The sequence below is a fragment of the Diadema setosum genome, chromosome 1 (assembly GCF_964275005.1).
Source record: "Diadema setosum chromosome 1, eeDiaSeto1, whole genome shotgun sequence".
Taxonomy (NCBI): domain Eukaryota; kingdom Metazoa; phylum Echinodermata; class Echinoidea; order Diadematoida; family Diadematidae; genus Diadema; species Diadema setosum.
Genome location: NC_092685.1, coordinates 18,728,230 through 18,755,720, shown reverse-complemented (window position 1 = coordinate 18,755,720; position 27,491 = coordinate 18,728,230). Strand labels below are relative to the sequence as shown.

General features: G+C 39.7%; 2 protein-coding genes across 2 annotated transcripts in view; one reads left to right on the top strand and one right to left on the bottom strand.

Annotated features, from left to right (window-relative positions):
• The first annotated feature begins 227 nt into the window (after window positions 1-227).
• LOC140227874 (protein ARV1-like) lies at window positions 228-13,109 on the top strand. Its single transcript, XM_072308263.1, has 6 exons — window positions 228-547; window positions 6,048-6,167; window positions 7,323-7,476; window positions 8,992-9,073; window positions 10,343-10,491; window positions 11,306-13,109. Exons 1-6 carry the CDS (start codon window positions 368-370, stop codon window positions 11,419-11,421), a joined length of 801 nt encoding a protein of 266 aa, XP_072164364.1. The 5' UTR covers window positions 228-367; the 3' UTR covers window positions 11,422-13,109.
• Window positions 13,110-16,560: 3,451 nt separating this feature from the next.
• LOC140227863 (pleckstrin homology domain-containing family D member 1-like) overlaps window positions 16,561-27,491 on the bottom strand; it is a 76,947-nt gene continuing 66,016 nt past the window's right edge. Inside the window, exons 11-12 of the mRNA XM_072308255.1 lie at window positions 26,847-26,996; window positions 16,561-19,419 (exon numbers count right to left, since the gene is read on the bottom strand). Of these exons, the coding sequence (XP_072164356.1) occupies window positions 19,025-19,419; window positions 26,847-26,996 (545 nt within the window). The 3' untranslated portion in view covers window positions 16,561-19,024. The remainder of the gene's footprint in view (window positions 19,420-26,846; window positions 26,997-27,491) is intronic.

Below are 27,491 nucleotides of genomic sequence, written 5' to 3'. Positions count from 1 at the left end.
AGAAGAAGAAAAAGAAAGGGGACGTCTCTTGAGACTTTATGATGGTCTTATTTTTTCTAATTTTTTTCCCTTCTCGATACCGTACAACTTTATAGGAATAGTCTTCTAGTACTAGACACCATCTAGTACAAAATGTACTTTTGTATTATAGTTGCAAACGCCCTCAACGCTCTGAAGGAAACTTCACTACTACTCAGTGGTATGTAGTGGTATGCACAGCTAGCCCAGCACAGCTGATCATGAACGATCGACGCACAGAAAGCACAACCCACGTGCCCATCCACGCATTAGGATTCCTGTAGTGCGTGGGCTGATGTGAGGGGAAATCCAGCCATGAAAACATTTTACTACAGTTACTGGCACATTAATGATAAACAAGCGATTCACAAGTCAGGAGTCAGTGTGTGTACATGTGTATCACCGTAAATTCGTAATGCCTGAAAGTGATGAATGCGTTAAATCCCAATATCGATGCATCGAATGTGGGAGTTCCGCAGAGGAGGTTCATCGAGATTATGGGAACGGAATCATCAAAATATCTCACTGCGTAAGTTAGCAATGCAATGATAAGGAAGATCATATTACTTATTATTAGAGCCTTGGCCCTAGACTTATACAATGGAAATGGTACAGCTGTAGCTGGATGTCTCTTGACCTAGTTCTAGATCGAATCAATATTGCCAATAATAGCCTGCCGCCTTCCACTACCACTACCACTACCACTAGTAAATATACCAGTGCAGTAAATTTAACCAGTCCTGGAGAAAAGGAGTGAGAAGAGTTATTGAGATCCTTTTGTAATTTAAATTGCCCCCGTTGTCTCGGTGCTGATAACCTGTAGTGTCATACCACTCCACACTAGTGTGTAGTAGTACAGCTGTAACTCCGGCAAAATCGTGAAATCGGCCCTACGATACTGCAGTGCACGTGCATCCGTTCATTAGCAAGCAAGGTTAGGTTAGTGTACTTTTGGGTTAACTGCGACCAGCCCCACAATGAGTAGCGGGGGCTCCCACAGTATAATAAACTGTGTACAAGGAGTACCCCGGTGTTATGTTAGGGTTGTATTTAGATTATGGTTAAATTGGCGTTGAATTAGTCAAGGGACATTGAGGAGTCCTTCGGAGAATAAAAGGTTGAAGACCAAAGGAAAAAAAAAAAAAAACGGGAAAAAGGGAGGACGAAAGATGCTCTGGTGTAGCTTGCAGTTTACAAATGCGAAACCCCTATTCATAGCAAGCTTTTATCGCCCTCCAAGTAATCGGAAGCAGGACTTTTTTTTTTTACCGAAGATACTGGAAGATTGCTGTGTAGCAGCAGTCGAGCTTCCAGGTCTATCCTCATCTACACTGTATCGTCAGTTCAAAAGAAGGCAAGACAGACAGACTTGGATCAGCTATGGCAGTCATTATCTAAACTGATGACCAAACATCACAGAAGCCACCCAAACATCGTCATAGGAGGGGACTTCAACCTCCCTGACATAAACTGGGAGTCTGGTACCATCACCAACCCTTCTCGTGCAAGCAACCATCAACAGCTATTAGACTTGTTACTCGAAAACTCACTGTCACAAGTTATTAGAGAAGTCACTCGCCCTGCATCCTGTAACATCTTAGATCTTCTTGTAACCTCCAACCCAGCCCTCGTTTCAGACGTTAATGTACATCCTGGCATCTCAGATCATGATATTATATCCTTCATCTTCTCTGGCAATCTGAAGACAGCACCCAAGCCAGCTAGGAAGATCCTTCAGTTTCACAAAGCTGATCACGAGGGTCTGTCAGAAGCCGTCTTCAACTTCTCAACTGATTTCCTTGCTTCATCACCGGAACTCAATTCTGTTGATGAAAATTGGACCAAGATTCTCAATTTTCTCAACAAATGCATCAAAGACTTTATCCCATCCAAGATGAGTAAAAGTAGACGCCACTTGCCATGGATTACACCTGAGCTTAAACGGCACATGCGAAAGCGTGATCGACTGTTCAAGAAAGCTCGAAGAAACCCTACGACAGCTGCCTGGCAATCTTACAGACAGCATAGGAACAAAGTCTCCAAATTAGTACACCAAGCACACCATAATTATGTTAACAACGTGATTGGCGAAAGCCTCAGTGAAAACCCGAAAACCTTCTGGTCCTATGTCAAACTCTCTCGTACTGAGAACTTGGGAATCCCTTCTCTACACCAGAATGACAAGCTCTATGCTACTGACAAGGACAAAGCTGAATGCCTGAATGCTTACTTCCAGTCAGTCTTCATCAAAGAAGACACTTGCCCAGATCCCCACCAGGGCACCTCCCCCTACCATCTCATTGGTCATCTCCACATCCACCGGCCTGGTGTTGAGAAACAGCTCCGTGAACTTAATCCATCAAAAGCAAGCGGCCCAGATGAGCTACCTCCTCGATTACTACAACTCATAGCCCACGAGATTGCTCCACCCTTGGCCTTCTTATTCCAACAGAGTTTCGACACAGGGACTGTTCCTACACAGTGGAAGCATGCCCGAGTTACTCCTATCCACAAGTCTGGTGACAAATGCAATCCTGCAAATTACCGACCAATCTCTTTGACCTGTGTCTGTTCCAAGATTATGGAACATATCATACTCAGCCATATCTCCAAACATCTTTCCTCCCACAATATCCTCATTGACATACAACATGGGTTTAGACAGAAACTTTCCACCACCACCCAACTCATATCAGCCATTCATGACTGGTCCAGTACTCTTCAGTCAAGGGGCCAAACAGATATCATCTTCCTGGATTTTCGTAAAGCATTCGACCGAGTTCCTCACCAACGGCTAAGCTTGAAACTCCCAATACTACGGCATAACTGGCAATACTCTACACTGGATCAACTCCCTCCTTTCTGGTAGACAACAAGCAGTCACAGTAAGAGGATCTCAATCAACCTGGAGACCCGTGTCATCAGGAGTGCCCCAGGGCTCGGTGATCGGACCAGTTCTCTTCCTGCTCTATGTAAATGATATCAATGTACATGTCCAGTCCAAGATGCGGTTGTTTGCAGATGATAGTACTATCTGCCGCGAAATCCACCTCCATGCTCTCGCCGAGTGGTCCAAACAGTGGCTAATGGATTTCAATATTCCCAAATGTGCTACTCTTACTATTACCAGAAAACGGAAACCTTCGCTCCGTGAATACAAGCTCCTTCAGGAGACCATACCCAGAGTCCAACAATACAAGTACCTGGGGGTCACGGTTTCAAAAGATCTTCGCTGGGCTACTCACTGCCAGGCCATTCACCAAAAAGCAAACAAAACTCTCGGTCTCCTACGTCGTACATTTTCCCCATGCTCCAAAACTGTCAAAAACAGGGCATATCAAATGCTTGTTCGTCCGCAGCTAGAGTATGGATCAGAGGCATGGAATCCATACCACACCAATACAGTACAAGGCCTTGAAGGAGTCCAAAAAGCAGCTGCTCGCTTCGTTCACCATGATTACAGATGGGGTACTTCCTCTACATCCCTTGTATCCAAACTGGGATGGGACACACTGCACACACGACGCCTCACAGCACAATGCACCATGTTCTACAAAGTCCACTACAACCTTGTCAACATATCACTTCCGCCCTCCATCTTTCCAGCCCCTTACATTGGCAGACATGACCACCAGCTCAAATACATGATACCAGATGCCTCAATTGACCCATACAAATATTCCTTCTATCCACGTACTGTATGGATCTGGAACCACCTACCAAGCAACGCTGTCACTGCACCTACTGTTGACACCTTCCAGAAGGCTGCCCTACCAATTATCAGAAGGTTGCAGCCTCCCGTAGGGTCCAAAATGCTGTAAGCCTGGCAGCCTGATTTTTATTTGCACGCACATGACATTTTATTGTAAATAGTTACTCTGTATAATAGCACTTCAAGCACCGTCGGCCAACGTCGTCATCGCACAGCCCATCCCAGTTTAGCTTCGACGAGCTGCTACAGGGATTATCATTTCAAGATTCAAGATTCAAGGTCTATGCTGTGGAAATTGGCCCCGCCGCTGTATCAATCTTGTGTAAATGCTGCTGGTGGGTGGGGCGGCATTAACCAGTATTTTACTGTGGAAGAAAGCCCCACCACCGTGCTTAATGTACTGATGAACGCCACACGATGGGGGTGAATTCACGAGTATAAATAGGCAAGCTGCCACAGAACATTTGTATTACCAATTTAGTATGGACAGGCAGTGGTGGCAGAGCTACCAAGTCTCATGCATTCTGCGTGAGACTCAAGCATTTAGGTCCATCTCACGATCTCACACATGGCATCCATTTTTCTCATGCATTGGGAGCATAGCTTAATGGATTAAAGTGAGAGTTGCGATTGAAGGCATATTTCCCTTTTGTCTTTCAAAATAAGTAAAAAATAGTCACTTAATTATGTACCAGCTTGCACCATCGAGAGCTAAAAAATGAAAAAGCTCCCTATCGTGGGAGGGCGGACACCCCCCTTCCATACCCTCCCCTCGCTCAGTCGTTTCGCTCCCTCGCTCACGCACATGCGCGCACGCCGAGATGCTGAGTCATGAAAATCTCGCTCGTAAAAATTTTTTGAACTTGTCATCTATGTGGTGGGGCCTATTTCACAAGTATGCCATAACTCCTAATGCACAGATGCACGCTGTCCTGACTGTTTGCCATATATTATATATATGTGTGTGTATATATATATATGTATGTATGTATGTATATATATATATATGTGTGTGTGTGTGTGCACGCATGCATCCGTGCATAAGCTAACAGCCGTAAATGTCCCCCCCCCAAAAAAAAAAAAAAAAAAAAAATGATTTAAAAAAAAACCTCCGGAGGATAGACAGATTTTTCTGTCTAGGTAGTGTAGTCACAGTGGTGAGTGAAATTAAAGCATGCATTAGCAAGATTAGTGGGGGTAATTTACTAGTACATAAGGAACTCTTGCCAAAAAGATACACTGTCACACTGAGCTATAGCGTCGGATGGTCGGGAGTCTTGATGTAGAACTTAGAAGTCTAGAACAAGAAACGGCAAAACTCAAACGAACAGAAAAAACAAAGAAGACAGGCTTTATCTAAATGCAGGAATTAACGAGTTACATCACAAGAGAAGAATGCATGACAATGTGCATGTCTGCAAGGAAATGAACAGAGAATTGAGATACATGTGGAGATCCACTGATTCTTCCAGGGCAGTGTGGTCGATGTCTAACAAGTTAGCTTGGGTCATCTGTTCCGAGTGAGATTGGAAATAAGTTCTGCTCTCTTCCCTAAAGACAGGTGTTTGTGGGGTAGACACCACCAAGTTTTATATTTTGGTATTGCCTGGTGGAGGGAGTGTCAGATGAGTCGAGCAGGGAGTAGAGTAGAGGAAATGGAGAGCGGACTTGGTGACTGTGGCTTCTATGGACTCGCTAGCCCGACCAGACACTGTGCGAAGGAAATTTATATGGCGACTGGGCTGTGTATAGTTATGGACTTGCCTTCTCTATCACCCAAAATTGCTGCTGTGGCGATCCTTTTCCATTGCTGATAAGTAATGGGTACATTATTGATCTCTACTGTAGGGAGAGAAGATCACATTTGTGTTGAAGGCTCTGGTAGACTTTGGCCGACTTGGAGTCTGAGTGTTGACACAGCATGTGCTGGAAAAGACAGTACTGAATCCTGCTAGGTGTGAGCATCATCAGTTTCCAAGTAGTCTGAGATGAAGCATGGCTAACATTGGGACCATCGGCCTTCTACACTGCATAATGTTCTGAGATGTTGTGTTCAATATCTGTCAGTTTTTTGTATTTATGTTACAGCAGCATAGCTAAGTTGATGGGGGAAGTACTTTTTGTTATTTATTTAAAAAGAAGTGTACTAGGTGTACTTCTTATCAGTACTTTAATATTTATTCATATCTTTCTTTAAATAGTTGTTTCTGCTTTTGAACAATTGCTGAGTATCCTGCTAATTTTGTGTTATTTTTGAAGAGTGATCCGTTTCATCTATCTGGTCTGTCATGTTGTGTATCTTTTATGCCATTTTTAGGTGAGCTGCAAGCAAGTTGTTGACAAGTACGTGGAGTTTGACCCAGTCATCATTCTACTGGATGCACTGCTATTCAAGCCTCAAGCTTACCGCCACATTCTATTCAATAATGTCATATCGGTACGTTTGATGCTGTCCTTCACTGAATTCTTGTGTGGTCCTCCATTCTTCATCTCCTTCTTATTGCATACAGTGCACTTCCGTCATAAGGAACACAGTTATAACAAAATTCCGGTTACAACAAAATAAAAATTCAGGCTGCAACTTTATCCTTTCTATGTTTTTTTGTGTTTTTTTGTGTTTCTTTGTTTGGTTATAACGAAAGAAAATTGCCAGTCCCAACGACTTCATTATAATGGGAGTCCACTGTAAGAGTTCATGGATTTATCAAATAATTCTGTTCATGTTAGTGTAATTTCAGCCAAGTAAACACTTTGGTTAAAATCCACCTCTGTCATTTTACCTTTTTGAATCAACAAAATATCTCAAATTTTCTCTTTCTTTCAAACATAATGCTCTAAATATTTCATGTCCTTCATAAACAGCAGGGAAATGTGATGTGCTTGAGAGTGTAATGCACGTCATATAAAGACAGTAAAAATATAATGGATGGAGACAGGCCTGCACAAGGAACAACCAAATGCATGTACAGTAGACCTAACATTTATTATTTCTTTTAACCCGTTGAAGACTAGTCCCAAGTATACTTTGGCAGGTGCCTATGGAGAATGTATGTTATTGCAAAATCAGCTCATTCTCAACGGGTTAAAGATGTCTGTGATGTCAACAGCTGAAGGAGGGAGAAAGGTTTCAAGTTGTGTATTTGACATTACATGACATTATAATACAGTAAAACTATCAGAAGGAAGATGGACTATGGAGAGATGGTTTGATAAGCTAGATTTAACTCTTTGGACATAACGGACAATGGGGTGGGGGGAGGGGTGGGGGTGGGAGGAGAGACAAGGGGCGCTCTGAGTGAGTTATAGTTGAATAGCATGGAGGAAGACATGGCTCAGTCAGTTGCGTGTCTGCCTTGCAATCAAATGGCTTTGGTTTGAGACCCAGTGAATCTTGTTGAGCAGTGCCACTTGTCGTCATGCCGTCTCCACTAGTAAGAGGCGAAATACTCTGTCCCAATTAAAGATAGGCCATAAAATGGAGGTCCCATGTGTGTGTTGAGAGTCACAATCCGAGCACAGAAAATATCCTGCTCCGGTCAGTTATGTATCTACATTGTATGTGTTGGGTGTATGCATCTCTCCTATTTTTCAGTTCCACTGGCGAATCTCCATCGTCTGCTTGCTGTGTGATGCCTATATGAAGTGGGCCCACTCTTCCGGTGACTCCAGCCAGGATGATAGCCGTCCCTTCCTCCACTACGCCCTCCAGTGGGACTTCTACGCCATGTTCCTTGTGGCTGGCCTAGGTAACAGTCTTCTTTGTTTGTACTGGCTTTCCTCTTATTTGGACGTGAGGGGGGGGGGGGGGGGGGATGTACAGTATTGACAAACCCTTTTTTTGATTTGTAATATCATCAAAAATGTGAAATCATTATTTGTTGACAGCGGTGGTATCAATGAGAGCAAAAATATTGTAAAACCTCTGCATTTCTAAGGTTTAGAATTAGATTTGAACTTATCAGTCAGCAGATTCTTCTTCTTCTTCTATTTGTAGTGTATCCTTCAGGGTCTGATGAGTAATCACACTGCAGAGTGGTTCACGTGTATCAATAAAACCATGAGCACAGATACAATGTAGGCTCTCAGTGCACATATTTACAGTGAGGTACAGTTAAAAAATTAATGGAAGGAATATTTGCTACAGTTTGACTTCCCGTAATGCCTTTTGGAAGGCATCAAGTGATGGTAAGTCATCTGGATCCTTCTTGAGTGCATTCCTTTCCCTACTTGTGCGTAGGAAGAAGGAGGAAGCTGGAACCTGTGAATGAAAGCACACACTCTAGAAAAGTGTACTGATGAAAAGAGGCTCTGACTCGTGCACGAATGGAACAAAAAACAGGATGTAAAACTTCATAGCAAGAACAATGAAGGGATTATCAGAATACGCTGAAATTGAGCATGCTCTATTAACACATTTGTTCATGACTAATACCAACTTTCAAAGCAGTAGCATTATCCTTTCAAAAGTTGAGTTGAAAGTGAAGATATAAAGGGTTTTTAAAGGGGATGGCTAGTAACCGATCAATGGGAATGCTGAGGGATGATTGTTCCAATCCTTGTGGGATTCATTTAAGAGTACATTATATATCTACTGTTGTGTGAAAATTATTTGCTTCAGAACGGTCTCATATTCAAGTAATGTGCAGATTAATGCCCCGTCACTGACCAGCCACGCTAACCTGGAAACATTAAACTGCACAGTACTTGAATATGAGACCATTCTGAAGCAAGTAATTTTCACACAACAATAGATATATAATGTACTCTTAAATGAATCCCACAAGGATTGGAACAATCATCCTCCAGCATTCCCACTGATTCCCACTGATCAGTTACTAGCCATCCCCTTTAAGAAATGGAAAGGGGACTTTGTAAGACACACCTAATCCCATTATTCTACACAAAAAAAAGCGTTCTAGAAAAACTGCTAAAAAGACAATTTCCCATTTGTTTCATGATCCCAAACATAGAAAGAAGAGAACTTGCTCTTTCAGAAAATATGAAAAACTCAAGATTGACGAGGTTGGCTCATTTCACCTGTTTTGACTCCTCACACAAAATCAGTGCGTCCGACTTTTTGTTGGTTTTGTGATGCACTTACAGATGTCCTTATATCTTTTCAGATGTCCTTCTGTTGTGTTTTCACAGAGACGATGATGCGAAAGTCTTCTGTTTCTTCAGTTTTCAAATATGTATGTGATGATTACAAATATGTTGTCAATGAATTACCCATTCCTGCGTTTTTTTCTTCTCACATTCAGAGTTGGCTGGCTTTATGCTCGGTGTGATTGCCATGTGCTGGATATATGCAAAGTACACTCATAAAGACCTCTGGCCGTCAGGGTATGTGGTTCTATCTTTTCTTTCATTCATTCTCCATATCTCTCTTTGTTGACAGTTTAACTATTGCACCGTAATTCTGATAGATCGTTAGGAGCAGTACTGTACAGCTCGCTTGATATAAAATCATTGCAATTGTCTGTATTTTTGTTGGTTTGTGATTTTGTAAAGAAGGCAAACCTGTCTGTGTTGTCAGTGCACTGATCAAATGTCATCTGCTTTACTCGTCACATACACCTCTAATGTAAACGTTTGTCACAGGCTACATTCTACCATGGCCCAGTCTATTTGACTTAATAGATTTCATTAGATTTCAGGACTGATGGTATGACAGGAAAAGATAAAGAGCTTCGCCATATGTTAGATTACGGTTATAAACAGTGTAACTTGGATTACTGTAAAAGTGACAATTTTCATGCATTTTGGGCAGCATGAAACTAGTGCAGAAATAAAAGTGCACAGATTTTTTTTTTTTTTTATATAATCATTATGCAATGTAATTTCATATTTTCAATATCAAGGAAGGTAATATATTACATGGTTGTTATTGTTATTTTATTATTTTTTTTTTTTTGCCTGTTATAACGTAATTGTGTAACTTTGATCTCAAGGTAGGTTTATAGTAGGGGCATAACTTAAATGTTTAATGTGTAGTTTTCTCCACTTTCACTAGTCCTGTAGCATGAGTGAATTTGCTGTCACAAGGCAGCCTAGTTACCTTTTGTCATAGTATGTTGCTACTAAAGCCCTTAACCACCATGGCAGTGTTGAGCTGTTTGAAGTGCTCACTCACTTGTTGTGGCCATCCATGAAATTAACAGCACGTAAAATTCTTGAGCGTGAAAAATAGCTTTCATAAAAATGTTTGTTTTTACAGTATTCTGAAATCAGATGCACTAATTATGTTCAGTGTGGTAGTAAAGACATGAATATCGACATGTTTATTTCGATGAAGTTGTAACTGACACTGGTATAAAACTTGTAATGAAATATGGAATTTGAAAAAGTAAAAGATCAGAATTATAAAAGATACTTGTACATGTCTGCCAATACCTCCATTTTGCCAATTGATACATAGTATCTTACAATCCTCTTTGTTGTTATATAATGCAAGTATTTTCCCCATCACCCCCACCGTGGTGGAGATTTTTAAAGGGTTTACCGTGTTCTCATGAACAGTATGAGCAGATTGTCATTGTGTATGAGTCTTTGTGCTGTGATGGTTAAATACTGAGAGAGACCTAAACCTCTCCCTTTCTATTCACGTGCCAGGTACTCCTGCCTTCTGCGAGCCCTCCTCCTGTCCTCGGCCGGCAAGCTGCTGGTCATCCCAGCGGTCATCTGGGGCGAGAATCACGTCTTCACCACCTACCTCCTGACCAAGTTTTTCATGGCAGCCGCCAGCACACGAGCTGTTGCAGGTATTTCCTGTTTTCTGTGCAAATCGAGCACAGCTTTTTTTTTATCAATATGGAATATCACAATGGGAAGCCTCAAAAATTTTCGCCTGTCAATGCGACAGCGTTCATCAGCGGAAGTTTAACAATCTTGCAAGAAATCACAAAAGAAATATACAAAAATTTATTAGCCCATTTGAGAGATAGAAAAATAGGAACTTCGGTCTTCCAAATGTGTCGGCAATTTAGATTCAGGTATAGATGAAGCACTGAAGAGCATAAATGAAAATTCTGCAAATGAAGTGATTATATGTGATCAACAGAGAGCACAAATTAAAGAAAATCTTTGACTCTACCAAGTGAAACACTGAAAGTGAATGGGAACATTAGAAATATATGCAGCACCAAACCATAGAAATGTAGTGTCTTGAGACTTGACTCGTTAACACAACTTAAATGTAGAACCATGTTTACTCTTGAACTGATCCATTTGCAGTGACAAAAGATTTGCTGAGAGGTAATGTGTTAGAGTTATCCATTTACTCATAATTTTCTGGTTGTTTTTGTAAGGATTTTTATTTTAATTTTTTGATTGATTGAGACAGGATGTTTAGTCAATTTAATTTGCAGAGAAATGAAGAATGAGGTGTAATGGGGGTCTGGGGGGCGATGGAGGAGGAGAGAAGAGAAATAACAATTTTTCCACAATCAGAGAAAGGCTGTTCTCCGGCAATTGGAAATGTAGAAATACATCGTCTCTTTTCTTTATGAGACAAGGATTGACTCTTTACAATTTCTCTCTTTCTCTATTCTGGCTCTCATTCTCTCATTTGTGCAGTCATACTAGACTGTCATCATGCCACAAGTCTCCTGCTCGTTGTATGCGGCTTCATGACAGAGCTCCTGCTGGGACAGGTCACGCCAGTCGTGGAGAAAATGCTCCTGCCAGGTTGATGACCATCAGGGGGTCAGAATCGAGTGACCCCCATCCTCTGGTCGACCATCCAGATGAGAAGTGATCAATGTATTCTCCCGCTCACCACAGTGGCTCGACTGCAGAAACTTTTTGTCTTCAGACCCACAATCCATTGCTGCTTGCGTGTGGAGGAAAGAACAGTCGTCTGCCCATTAGAGGGGTCCTGAGGCTTGCATGCTCAAAAACTAAAATTAAAATGATGGTCACATCATAACGAAAGAGCTTTCAAACCCTTGTCAAATTATATCATGAACAAAAATTAAAGGGATCGTGTAGTTTTGGTTGAGACCTAACTTCAGGTTTATAACATTTTTTGGTGAGATAATGAGAAACCTCTTATGAAATATGAAAGATCATGTAATTCCATGAGGAATTCAACGTTTATTTCATGAAAATTGGTTTTGAAATGGCTGAGATATCCAAAACAGAGCGATTTTAATAAAGTGTGGGACCCACATTTTATTACGGTCGCTTTGTTTTACTTTATTTTTGGATGTTTCAGTCATTCCAAACCCAATTTTCATCAACTAAACTTTGAATTCCTCTTAAAATGGTATGCTCTGTACTATTTCATAAGTGTTTTCTTGGTATTTTGCAAAAAGTTAAAAGCCCAATTCTCATCTCCACCAATACTCTACCATCCCTTTAATTTGGAGTTGAAATTTCATGCTAGGGCCCTTCTGCCGGGCAGGCAATGGAATGTTACCGTTGTTGTATCGGTGACAGGATGGTCATGGTGTTTTATAATATGGGTTCAAGAATGTAGCCAATCATAAGGGCAGAAATGAGTCACGTGTGTACTCTTATTTTCTTGCCAACATGCGCGAACATGCACAGGTGTGCAAAAAGTGTGCAGCAATAAGGCCATAATTTAACAATGTGCACTCAAACAGTTATGAGTGTGCATGCAATCACTGTTTTACTGTAAGCAATTTCTGAGTTCCTGTTCAGGGTGTGTGGGACATTCCTTCAGACGTCTTTCTTGGCTTTTGGGCAAGTTTAGAGAAGAAGGGCCTTGAGGGGATCAAGTCTGAAGCATGACTCTCAGAATTGTTATTGGCACTTGAAGCTCAATCTTTGCTGTTGCTGGAGCAAAAACAAAAACAACAACGTACAAATTTCACTTATGTACAATGCTCCGATTTTTTCAAGACATTAGTGTTGCAGGGATAAAACAATTTCAGTGATATCGGCGAGTTTTTTGGGGTATTCTGTGTGAAAACGTCGTGTGTGTCATCGCCAGAGCAGTGATGTTGAAAGGACATCTTTCGGGCTACTACGTCAGCAAGAGACTCTTATCAATTGACTTCATTTGTGCAATGATTTTGTCTAATGCTAGTTAGCCAAATCTTATGAGTCCTAAGGAAAAATGTTGTATTACTCTACAGGACTTTGCAAAGCTGCATAGCTACACCCCAACATCATAAAGCATCACAATATGTAGCTTTATCCACTGAAAAACTACCATTTTGTTTACTCTTTACTTGATGGTAAACACCAGTTGGGACTTAACTAAAACTGTAAAATAATGTTATGGTCTGTCAGACAGTGGGACATCACAGTCAGGTGCACTTTTTTTCTTCTGTTGTCCCTGATAGATACATCAATTATATCTTGGAATTCTATTTCATAATTTCTTGAGAAAAAGGAATAAATGTGCAGTATCACTATACCATATGAGGAGTGTATGTTGATCTCATGCTTTTTAAATTTCCCCTTAGTGGTCATCTTTGCTTGCACATGTTGTAGTGCTGGTAGGGAATGACTGATGTATGTTGCTGGTTGCTCGTCTAGGGACAGTATCCTCCGATTATAGTCGTTTATAACCCTCAAGTTTCTCCATAAGCAATACAGACAGTGTACAGACTTATATATGCCCAAACTACTCCTGTAGTATGAAATCTACAGTTTCCATTAAAAAAAAACACACACACAATAGGGAATATTAATCAATCAAACAATTTGCATGGCTGTAATGAGCGTACTTACAAGGCAACACCTTTAGATAATGAGGTGAATTCAGCGATGCCGATATTCCATTACCGTATTTAAAATATCTGATCTTTTTTTAGTATGTTTACAATGAAGTACTGGTTATAATGAGGTATCGTAAATTTGGTGTTCCAGGTGACCTTGTTATTACAGGACTTCCCTGTACTGCCAGGTGTGTGTGTCATGGCGTATGTGACTAAATACTCTGTTTCTCATGATTGATACAATGTCCTCACTTATGCAGCCATACAGTGCTGCACAAACACAAACACACACACACACACACACACACACACACACACCTTATACCTTATCCAACTGGACTGCATGTCAAAGCACCATGAGTAACCTCCAAGCGTATGCATCCATGTTTTGAGAAAATGTGTCAAACAGAAAAACACAACTCATTTCAACATCATGTTCCTTTCCTTTTTTTTGTAATAGATTGGTCTTTGCAAAAGTCTGCAATGCAATTAAGGAATATATACAATCTTCACTTTAAAACAAATTATCACATGATTTACATATTTGACACTTGATAATAGAGGTCCATTTCAAATCATAAGGCAAAATAACCTAATCTTATTCCACTTTTTTTTATACAATCACTAGTCACATATGTCCTATTTACATATCTTGCATCCTTGGTTATACAAAAATAGTTTTCCATCTATAATTCTTTGTCCCCAACTGGGTGCATGTACATGATCTCATGTAATATACAAACAAACAAAAAGGTTTGGCTTAGGTGACCATATAAAGACACAAAATTGAAAAATAAATAACATGAACAATAAGAAAAAAAAAGAAAGAAAGGTACATATATTAAATATGGAAAGTCAAGCACCTGTACGATCACAATATTTCAATATGCAATAAAACAAGGCACATTTATCTACAAACTTACATTTGGGATCATTAAGGCAGCAGTAAAAAAATTCTGAGATGTGTGGTTGATGCAGCTACTGTTAAGTTCCTCCTTAAAAAAAGAAAAAACAACAAATCCTAAACACCACACAAAAACAAAAATCCAAGTTTTTGTCCGTGTCTTGTCGTTGTACCCCACAAGCGGTATATAGGGAGTGAGACAGTATGCATTGAAGTGGCCAAATGCATAATGTCATAATGATTTGAAAGTCAAACCTGTAGTTTGATGTCTCACTTGTGCCATACAGCCCGGCGTATTACATGTACTCCCTAAAGACACCTCATTCACACTCGGTCTTGGAACGGGGAAAGTACCAGATACGATAACTCCTCAAAATCATTCATGTTTGACAGAAATGTCTACAAATGATGTTGTCGCACATTCCTACAGCCCACAGTCATCCTACAATAATCATGCATATCTGTGTTTTATGAACGATAGAACTGATCAAACTCATCCCAGTAGGTCTCAATAAGATACAAAAGAGTGTTACCTTGAAATCAATAATAGAAAAATGGAACAAAGGCATCACATCTTGTGCATAATAATTAACAGAGTGTTCTGATGATTAAAAAAATGAAGTGATTGTGCATAGCATGAAAAAGATTCCCTGAAAACCCCCTATTTTTCTCACTGCGTCTGTAAGCATGGCTTGTGCATTGACTCGATGAAAACACACAATGTTATAGGTAGCTTTCAGTTTTCTTCACACTTGCCTGCTATTCCCTGATTGTATTTACCATTTGAGTGGAAATGGTCCAGTCCAGCCACTACACATTTCAAATAATAATTCCCAAGTTTGATACAAACATGTGTCTTTGCTCATTTTACTATAATTCATTTCGACCCACAGTTGTGTAGCAGCACATAATACGAGATCAAACTCATAGTGACAGAAACTTGTATTCAAGGATGCTACGTAACGCCCATAGTACAAACACATCAGGGCCCCATTTCATTAAAAAAAAAAAAGTTGCTATGACAGCAACTTTTGCTGCAATGAAAAGTGTCCTGATAATGACAAGAATCCTGCTTCCTGATTAAGTGTTCCTAAGGGAAGTTGCCTTTTCAGCAAGAACTGCTATCCTAACATATTTTATGAAATGAGACCTAGGTCACACATGTGTAATAACCAACATTGAGATACCGGGGTAATCTTCCACAGACACCTCTGATGAATGTCCTCTCTGATACTCCTGTGCCAGTGTAAGTGGTAAATGAGTACATTTCACGAGTTCATGGCCACATCTCAGGAGCGTACGAGGGCGACATTTCTCTATCTGAGCTACCTTCAGAAGAACTCTTGGTAGGGGTTTTGCAGGCACTTCCAATATGTTTTCGACCATGGTGTGATACAAGTACACACATTTGAACAGAAGGCAGTCATCGCTGCATCGTAGCCAGAATCACACTGCAATGTCGTAAGGTTATAGACAAAGAGACAAAGGAAAGCACTGCACTCTTTCAGAAAAAGACTAATTAATTATTGGTGAGTTGGGCTTTTTTTTTTTTGGGGGGGGGGGGGTGAAAGACAGAATATTCTACATCCAAGCAATATATACATAGCTTCAAAAAGGCACTATCTTCCCTGTGTGTTAGAAATAACATTAACACAAGTAGAAGTCCGTAAGTGCCAGAAGTAAAGATCGCTAATCGTCGTAAAGCCAGCTCTATCACTGGCAGAGACTTCAACTCTCCTACTTTTGAGACCATTTTTTTTTTTTTTTTGCAAAATCTCCTGCTCTCTTTCAATTTAAATTTCTCTCACTCTAGGCTATGTGGCTCCTGCTCAAGATGTAATTTTTCCTGTTTAAAATACAGTGTTTTCCCCGCCCAACTTCAGCTTTATCATATATAATTGTGAAGCTTAGTTGGTCAGTTAAGTTTATTTGGTTTAGTTTCCTTGGTCCCACTATATATCCAAAAAAAATCACTAGAAAAGAAGGATGTGAAATTATACAACCTCATCCACACAGCGTTGACATAATCTGCTTTGACTTTTAGACAGATTCATGCATATGGGAGATTAGGCATTTAATTGCAAGAGGTCAATTTAAAACGTCATGATAACATGTTTTATGAAAAAGAAGTTTCCAATAGTAAAACATTGTTTAGACTGATTTTTTTTTTTTTTTTTTTTTGGACAGGAGGTAGTTTAGACGTCAAATTGTTTCATTCTGAACAAGTATCTCATCTCTTCTTTTTTTTCAGCCACATCGAACTGTGCAGTTTTCTCTGACAGCTGACTACAACTGTCAGGTAAAGTAGTGATGGAGCGCTAAAGTTTACCATCACATCAATAAACATGGGTTAAGTGATATGAGTCATAACATGTGTTGCAGAAGATAAATAATATCACATGGATGTTCTGGATGGATGAAATTCAAGGCAAATATAATAACACAGACACCACAGTCTATAGGATGTGCCTGAGGCCTCGAAAAGTTCTAATAGATGATGATCATAGCAAGCTAAAGAAAGCAGAATATTTCCACAAGCTCAAGTCAATATCAAAGGCCAGCAGTATGATGAATAAACAAGAAGACTTGACAACCACTGTAAATTGTAACCTAATACCATTAATAAAGAGCCTGGAAGTGTATGAACATCTGTATCAGGTGCACCACTGGTTTCCTAACGTTTCATTTTCACCATTTATTGCTGTAAGTTTGATGGATAAACTCTGAGAGATGATCTTAGATTTCATCTGAATTCATGGGAGATGACTGAAAATTCCCCCAAGTTGACCTGGTCGGGGGGAACACTTTGCAACCCCATGACACACTATCTCACTCCATGCCTAATGAAGAGTGTACAACTCTGTTGATTACTATACTCTACCTTTCATGTGTACATGGCTAGTTACACAATTTCCAAATACGTTCCCTTGCTTACATTTTTCGCATTCACCTTCACACTTTGTACATCCAATCACCATGGTTAATTGCCTTGTTAGTGTGAACCCACATCTTTTGGCATGCTGTCTTAATATGTAACCAAGTGCCACATTGACAAGAAATATGGTGGTAAATGGAAAAGCTTTTGAACCAAAATCTTTTGGCATGCCGTCTTAATACTAAGTGCAACACTGACACGAAACATGGTGGATAATGGAAAGGCTTGTCCAAACCATCAAGGAATACGTCAGGTCCCAACATCTGTACCCGGCTCAACAAATAATCCTGTATCACAAGCACAACACCAGCACTAGGACCATTGATGCATGCAGACCCCAAAGTCAGCTGCAGAAAACTTGTTACTGCAGCAGTCAACAGCTGCAATCAAGACAGACAGCTTGCATGCTAGATCACTGTCTTTAAAGCGTTAAAACCGACGTCTTGAAATTTCAGAATAAGTCAGTGTAAAACCATCTGTAACATGTGCTTGGGCTGAAGACCCACGACTACATCTCTCCTCTGTGATAAAGAATATACTGGATAATCTCCTGGACATTGTTAATTCATAAATAAATTCTTTCGGTGTAAGGAAAGGGCGAGCCCCCAAGAGGAGCCTGACTGAGCCCACTCTAGTTTCAGTTTCTTTTTACATGTAACATTGGTAGTTTTCCCCAGCAAATGAAAATTTCTGGAGACCAAAGGCAGGCTGAACTCGACTGACTTGATAACATCCATCCACTGCTCTTACATGAGCCTCACTGTGGAACCTTCATAGGATAGGACACGAATCTCTTCATTTCTGTTGAATAATGTTCTACTCCATCTGCCACCATCAATAAAGAGTTTAATTTAAAAAAACGAACAAACAAAGAAAGAACAACATGCATGATTTGGATTTATCACCACAGCGGCTTCAAGAGACCCATCATCTTGGAGTTGGGTCCTTGTGAGGATTTGCCTAACCATTTGTGTACACATGTTTTACTAACCAATTTTCACAGCAATAAAAAAGGGCAATACCAAAGGTTTTGAAAATGGTCATCTTCACTGTGCAGATATTCAAGACCCCTTTGAAAGAAAACTTTTAGATTACAGTCATTGCATGATTATAAAATACAAAAAAAGGAAAGGATGCCAGCAAACGTTACCAACACTTATGAATACTGTGAATATTGGGTGATGCAACTTTGTGAGGAATTGAGGACTTTTGTTTGTTTTGTTTTCTCTTGCTGGAGAGAAATTGAAAAATTAACAGCACCAGACTTTATCAACACTAAATGTATGATATTATGATGCCCTGAAAATGTTATTTTGTTATCAAATGAACCATATCCATCTCATGGCTTTGGGAGGAAAAAAAATAAGCAGGGCGCTTCCCCTTGTGCTGCAGACAAAATGACAGTCAATTTGACTTTGAATTTCACTATTGTACTTTATTAATACTCTGGTGCTGTGGATCGTAGCATGCATGTACCACTGCTGTTACCTCGCTTACATAATCTCAGATCCTGACTTGAATAGCTTAAATTTTTACAAAGCCTCACAACAGGGAAAAAAATACAAAGCATAACATAGACATAAAAGAATAAAACCTCTGAATTAATAGACTAAAAAATACAACAACAAACAAACAAGAATTAATCAGCAAAAGACTCCCTGAACTAACAGTGTTAATTTTTTTTCCATTCCAGTTCGCATCCTAATGAAGATTCCATTATTTCCTCCTTTGGTCTAACCAAGTCCCATCCAACACATCAACAACTCTCATATCTTCTGCTCAAAGGCTACATGGAGGTCGTCGATATCGCCGTGGTGGGGCGAGCCGGGCACCCCGCCCTCTGTGTTGCTGCTGGAGACGGAGCTGCTCTCGTCGTCAGCTCCGCCCCCGCTTCCGGTGCTGTCGTAGCTCTGCTTGCTGCCCGTCCGCGGTTTGACAGGGCCGGGACTGGTCAGCCCCCCTTTGTTTGCTGGTAGGAGGAGGGGCAGGTGGTCGAGGTCAAGGCTGGTCTGGTGTGGGCCGGGTGTGGGGTCCTCCGCCGCGGAGCCATTGGGATCCAGGACGAAGTGGTCGCCGATGTGGCTGCCGATGGCCAGCGAGTGCCGGAGCGTAGAGGCAGAGGGGAGCTTCTGGGAGTCCACCACGCGGAACGAGGCAAAACCTGAAGTGGGCAAACAGAGAAAGTAGAGTGTCAATAAATGATTCTATGTGACTGATAAATGAGATTACACCTTGCAACTGTGAGGTCTTTGCCTTTAATCTTCACATTTCGATTGGTTCCACAGTGGAACAAACATGAAATAAAAACTGTAATTTGTGAGTGTGATGTTGTTAGAAGTACATTTTGGAAGGGTTGAGAGAGAAATCTCTCAAAAATAGTGTTGTTAATGCAGTATATTTTTAGTTCTCTAAAGGTTTCTTTCATTGATGGACCAGTTGAATACGAACAAGAGTATACATCCCCATTAGCGATCTGCATCATAGTTTTTTAAAGCCACTGACACAGATATGGGTATGTGGGCAAATGTATCCAGAGTACCACTAGTGATATACTTATTTGATAACTGACTCTTTTGTTCAGAACAAAGGCTGGAAAAACCTCATAACTCCACAAATATGTTACATGTAGCATGTCTTTTAAAGACTGATTATAAATATCAAAAGAATTGAGGTGGTGGGGTTTTAAGTCCATACATGAGTCACAGGCTTTTTCTACCAAACTTGCAAACAAACCGTCCAAAACAATGACCACGGCGAGGATGACCTCAAACATAACTGTGCTCTTAGTTTAAAAGCTCTCTACTCTCAGCTGTGAAGGGAAGAAGGTGCTGCAATATCTATCATGAAACTGATATCACATGCATCGTTCTCGAATACGCCTATTCTAGGATTGCATAAAAGTCCCATTGACATACAGCATTCTATCTTTTTAAACAGCTATGTAATTGTGCACATTGAACAGACAATATATCACTCAGTATTGATGTTGTACATAATGACTAAACCTATTCCCGTTATTTTCCCTCCTTTCTACAAAGATGTCTTTGGATATCTTTCCTTACATTGTCAACTCTGTCGGAATAGTAATTAGGATGGATTGAATTCCAGCAAATTGCTACAGACATTGGATTACACTAGACAATTATACTTTCATTGAAAGTGGACTGCCATGTCACTGAGAGCTGATTTTTGTTCTTTTTTTTTTTAAAGTCTCAGAAACACTGTCAAATATATGTGTGCAGATCAAGAGTGGAACATGTGAGTGACAGTTATTGTAGTATAACAGGATACAAATTCAATATCATGCAGAGTGGGTGGAAAGGCATGCAAAGAATACAGGACATCATGCAAATTTGGTCAAAACAAAAGTGGACTTCTCTCGTCAAATCAGAGAGATATTCAAATGCCACAACACAATGACACAATACCCAAACATTTCTCTTCTTCTTTTTTTTTTAAGTCATAAGTGTTACTACCAATGACAGTTAATGCAACAATCTAATATTACAACTAATGCCATATGGAAGTAAATGCCACTACATGAAAAAAAAAATGGCTGTATATGGTCACAGAATACCATATGCTTAAACCTCAGTATTATTTATACACTGCTACTGAAATTACTCGAGGCTGTGTATGCTATAGTCATAAAATGAACGGGTTTGGCTATATACATGTTTGTCATTGGTCTCCAATTAACAAGCCTCTGAGGAAAGATTCTGAAGATTTTTTTTTTTGGGGGGGGGGAGTTGTTGCTGTTTTTTGTTGTTGTTGTTGTTGGTTTTTTTTTTTTGTTTTTTTTTGCTGAGACAGAGCAGAACATCATTTTGAGAATACACAGGAAGAATTTTTTTTTTTTTTTTTTGGGGGGGGAGGTTAACCTCAACATTATCTCTCCCCTAGGAGTAAACAAAATGAAATCATTTTGTTCTTATTCATTCTGGTTGAAAACAAATGATAATAAGAGATGATAGCAATTTGGGTGACAACTTTAGACCACTTGCATTTACAACTGAGTTTCGTTTAAATGTCATCTAACAACAAAGTGGTCCTTCACTGAAAGAATTATGGTGCTTCCTACTATATTGTATGTACAGTAACTCTGCAATCAACAACTGAAGTCACTTTCAATATCAAGGAAAAGGCTCACGTTTCGTGAAAAGGAAAAGTATTTTGCACACACGGAAATTTCAGTGCTTAGAGACTAGAATGACTGCGGCCTGATATGTGGCCATAGACTTTCATTCTTTAAGTGTCTTCTCAATTTATGTTCCTCCATACTGCAGACGAATTAGGTGAACTTTATTCTCACTTTCTTTACCTCTGAAGGGGACTTCAAATCATCAGTTCAGTGGTTACTTGCTATTGCATTCCTTCGAGGCAGTGTAAGTTTCAATCAAAACTCTCAACTTCATACTGAATAACTCTTTATTAGGTGTACGAATCCAATAGCTCTGAACATGATATTAGATGTACGAATCTAATTGCTGTTAACATGATATGGCTGTCATCTATCGTGCTATAAAAATCTGCTATGAGTGTAATCCACAATATGTGACCCGCCATATCAAAAGGATCCTAAAGTCACTGACGGCTGAGCAAAAAAAAAAAAAAAAAAAAAAAAAAAAATGAGTTTGATGTCAGATCATCAAAATCAGTCAAAACCATCAACTTTTTGTTTTTTACATAATTTTGCAGTCTAATGTTTCATCTATCATCTGCAGAAATGTAGAAGGTAAATGATCAAAGGAAAGGGAAGAAATTGGCATTTTTCTGGGCCATGATTTTCCGAGTTTAAACGGAGAAGAAACATGTCCGAAGAATTGGATTTACGGCCTCTGATAAACTACGCCCCTAGCAACAAGGGAGTGATCTTATTGGTGAGTGCGCGGCATCCTGGTTACTGATTGGTCGTGCGTAGACCACTGCAGCTAAGCTTGAATGAGCATCGCGAAGGTTGCTACGGGCATACCTTCTATTGTCAACAGGTGAAACTGTCTTACCTCCCCTTGATCACGATTGCATCGGAAGGACAAATTTGGAGGCGGTTTTCTCGAAATGCCGATTTCGTAGACCACTCCACACGTACTCTCTTAAAATCATCAATATCTCCGCAACCAAATACTTTTATGAGTCGTGTTATGTATGCAATTAAAGCAGAAGAGTAAGGGAACAATGTCATGTCATTTTTAGAAAGTCGACCTCCCCCCACTTTCGGATCCTTTTGTTGTAGCGGGTCACATATAATTATTAATATGAAGCAAAAAATGCCAGACACTGCACAGAAACTGCGGCATTCATATGAGAGAACCCTTTATGTTGAATATCTGTCATTTTCACACCGTGAAATAAAATCCAAACCACTTGAGGGTTGCTTCTCTTGATCTCCTTCAATATTTTCCTAGTATTCCCAGCATTTTCATCAACTAAATTTGACTTGATTATGTCTTTCATCCCATGTGAAGTTTAATCAGATGTCAAATAAAATGAAATTGAGTCAATCTACTCATGATGCCATCACCCATTCCTATTAGCTGACAATGACATGTGTACCAAATCAATATCAACGTTTCTAAGCTAAAAAAGAATAAAATAAAATCAGGACAGAACTACATCCTGAAACCAAAATATCTCTTGATAAAAGAGCTGGTAAAATAAAGTACACCAATCTTCGATATGCCTCAAAGCCCTATAGAAGGCAATGCCTAGCACAAATGGATCAATGGAAAGAAAAGAATGAGTAAAGTAACACCTGTTCAACACAAGATTAAGAATCAAATATCTTTCCCAGGTCCCTCAATTCGCACAAATCTTTGATAGAATCTCTGGTCTTTAGATTCAAGAACAGTGGTCATGTGAAATTGTATCAAAATATCTGAAGCCATTCATCTGTTCACTACCTATTAATTTTTAACAGGGAAAATCAGAAAGAATATGTCTCCATTAATGGTTATTCATTAATTCACATCAATAACAAATATATTGTCCAAATTCATTTCTCTCTAAGAGTATCCCTATAAATCCCTCTCATACAAATCAGTTTTATATCGTTCAAAATGCTCAACATTTAAGAGATTGACATTACTGAACTATAACCAGATGGAAATGGATGGTTGTCACTCAATGGATTCCAATGATTGGTGAACAGAGTTATCCCACAAACACCGGTAAAAAAATGAGTGAAATGTCAGAATATACCTTCTGGATTTATCTGCACCTCTTTCTCCTGTTTAAAAGCTTTATTGGTGACAGCCAATACAAGAAAAACAACCACGAATAGAAAAACTTCTGGAGATCAGATTAAAAATTACCGAGCAACACATGCTGTTTTTAAACATCGATGGTACACATCAATAATCATCTACATGATTATAAAAATTTAAGTAAAAAAAAAAGGATAAGAGTGAATAAATTAAGTCCTTGCCAGTTCACCAGCAATCATTGATTTGTCTGTACATATTGCTACACACAGTGCATGATGAGATAATAATAATAATAACAATAATAACAACAACAACAATAATAATAATAATAATAATAATAATAATAACAATAAATAAAAGAATAAGTTATATAATGCATAATAGATAGGTTACCGTGTTTCTTTCTCCTATTAAAAGTCTTTTTTTCCAGACTGTAGTCAGTGTATAGAGTATTTGTATGTGAACAAGTCCTTGTGCCTGTTTTACTTCATGCAATTTACAGATCACTTCGATCAAATTTCGTTAAGCTACAGAATACTTCAGCAGCATACAGTGCCTGAGAAAAAGCTGTATCTAAACTAGATGCATTCCATCACACTATTAAATGCATCTTAAACATTGCACCACTTTGACTCCTACTTGTTTCAAAATATCTGTTCCTCTCCACAGCCCACCCCCATCCCCAAATAAAAACCAACAAATACACAAACACCCACACATAAACACACTCTGACACCTCAAGGCATGGAAACCTACTATCCCCCGTTCTTTCCAAAAGGCACTTACACTTTAAAAAAAAAAAAAAAAAAAGGAAAAAAGGAAGACACATATAGAACAAGGTAAACTACTGATACATAATTCACTAACTGTCAGTGTTAGTGAGATACAAGCACAAATTTGCAGACTTGATCACGATTTTAAAGCTGCACAAACACTGATGACATGGAAGGCACCTTTAAAGAAAACTATCAAAGCAAAAGAACCACAAAGGAAGAAACTAGTTAGCAGTGAGAGGAAACATGATCTAAATTGAACCCAAAGTTCTACGAGGAAGTCCCTTTGTGTGATAAAACAAGGTCTGTTTTCTTGAAGAAGGACTAGCCAAGTCGTGGATTAGATGACAAGACAAGATATATGCGGTTCCATTTGCAGCGTAATGAAAAGAAAGATTACATTTCAACATTTCCAAGTTGTTGGAGGCTAGAGAACTGAATGAATGAGATGGGAATGGGGGGGGGGGGGGGGTCAAAGGTCAAGGTGAGTGGGAATAGGTGGGACTAAAGGCCAGCAATGGAGTAGATATTGGAGGAAACTATTGTAGTGGGTATCTGGACAGGCTAGTGACATTTGGAGCTCTTTTATTAATTCGGGAATGATGCTATGAGGCAATGGCAGCGGCTTCACACCAACATGTAAAACACTTGACATGCGGACAACACAAAACGGGCAGTGAAGCGGCTTGGGAGTGGTACCACAGACTTGAAGCTAACAGTGACACAAAGCTACTTTTGATGTGAGGTTGCGTTTGTCTTTTCTATGTTTTTTTTTTGGTATACCTGATCTTGCTACACACTTGTCCCAAGCAGGGTCATATCCAGAGTGCCGTTGGGGGACCATGCGGCTCCGTCTACCGCCAAATATTCGTTTGAATTGGAATCTGGCAGCATGGTTTGGGTGGAAATGGTCAAGCAGCTCGAGCTGACCGAGTGTGGCACCGCCACTCTCCCTTTCTCCCTCGCCGCAGAGCTGCCGCCACCGCCGCCACCACCCAACGGCTCACAGGCAGCATCGGCGGTCAGGCAGCGGTCGCTCGCAGAATGCGCGCGTATCATGGCGACGGCCTCGCGCCGTATCTCGCGCTTGCGCGACGCGTCTGCCCGCATAATCTGCCTGTCCACTTGGGACGGAATATCGGGATTGCTGGACTGGCGCCCTGCCGATTTTTCGAACCATTTTTGGAGGCATAAATTCATGGGAGAGCCATCAAAGGGAGGTGGAAGACCACAGTATGAATGGAAGAAGGGGTTTGGATTGAAAGTAGGGAAGGCATAGGTCAAAAGGGAAAAAATAGAAAAACAAAAGGAAATGCAAAACAAAAACAGTGACAGAAAGAAATACCCATTGCAGATGAAAGCTATGAAAAGCTCAAATGTTCAACTCATCCAAAACAATCCATAAGGCTGACTGGGTGGCTAATTCAGAAAAAAAATTAAGCAAAATGGCTTTATCATCAATATGTTCGAACCAGGACACAAGAGCATGAGACAACAGATTATGATATGAATACATGTAAGCATATGGGTCTACAAGGGATTCATATTTTACCAAAAGAAAATATACATCACTTCATGACATTACATTTTCACTCAAGGGATTGGAAGGGGGGAAACAAAATTTCAAAAAGTATATCTCATTGTCATCACATAATTATACTTAAAGAAACAAAACAAAAAAAAAAAAACACACAAAAACACACAGTTACATTCATATCACTGATATACAAACCCAACTGTGCATTCAATTTCTTCAAACTTTGACATCTGGGACTCTAGCTAGCTATTTTTCTGCATCATCTTGAAAAATATAGTTTCCATAAAAATCAAATTTCCTATTGTCAACAGCCATGCTCTTGGAATGAGGTTATTGAGTGACCCTTAAAACGAATTGTAGCGATGATTCTGCAATTATGTGGTAGCACATTTCCATCCCACAGAAATTTAGGAGACCAAGACATGGGAACTTGTTAGATCAAAAGAGTTGGAAGCAAGAGTTATTAGTGTTTGCAGTGAACCAAAATAAAAAATATGAAAAAAATATGGCATGATATCATTTTCTACAAGTGCATTGCCATGAGCTATGTGCATGTGATTCCCAGCAGTCCTTGGACACATTTTCATTTTCTATTTGTGCTAATGATAGTTCACAACAAATATCATAACATCCTTCTTGTGTTTCCTGTCCTGCTCAATATTTGCATACATATTTGCCCTAATAAAAGATATATAAAAAACAAAACAAAACACCCCAAAAGGGATATAAAAGATTTAAATATAATTCAAATGATACTTAATTGCATTATAAATCTTCCTTAGTTTGACTGCACAGTGATTAATCAATATCCTAAATTTCTTCTAAGTGAAACTTGACTATAAGAAAAGCAGGACAGGAAGAAAAAAGAATTCAAAAGAACTGGAAAAAAAATAATGAAACAGATATGAATTATATTACGGCTCCAGTGTTTGATAATAAAAATCATCACGTTTCGACAATTGCAATCACTATAACTGCAATAATGCTGGTATAGACTAAATCAAAACAACTTTAGAATACAGGGTACAGGTCTAGGACTGGGTGTGACGGGTGGGGGTTCTGGCCCTACACTCACTGTGCCTGGCATGGTTCCTGTCCCGCTCCTTCCGGAATTTGAAGCTCTTGGTCTTGCGGATCAGCGACTTGCGGGCGTGGATGGCGTTCTTCATGATGATCGGCTTGTTGGCGTCGATCTGGGCCTCTGCGGCGATGTCCTCAAAGAAGCCTGCATGAAAGGACGTGGGCAAACAAATAGGACAATGGAAATTTGCAGTCACCAGTAAACCCTGTGATAGTCGGAGGCAAATTTTTCTTGTGTATATAAGAGCAATGGAATTTTCACGGTGACCCCGAAAGGCTTAATCTTTCACATGTGATTCCACCCCATGTTCAAGTTGGTTTTAAAAGACAAAAGTTTAATCAGAGTTACAGAACGGTAGTGGTTACATCAAGATCAGACACAAGACATTAATGATACTTTGACATTTCATATGTCTTCAAGAGGGTCTAGGGCAATTACCCCCTGGGCAATTACTCCAGACCCTTTAACTGACCCTAACCCTAATCCCAAATCCTGAACCTAAACCTAACCCTAAACCAAACTCTAACAATAAACCATACCCTAAACCTTATCTTTACTCTAACCTTATCACTAACCAGTATTTAGCTGGTGGGGGGGTAATTGCCCTGATATGCTTCAAGAAACTGTGATATAAGCAAC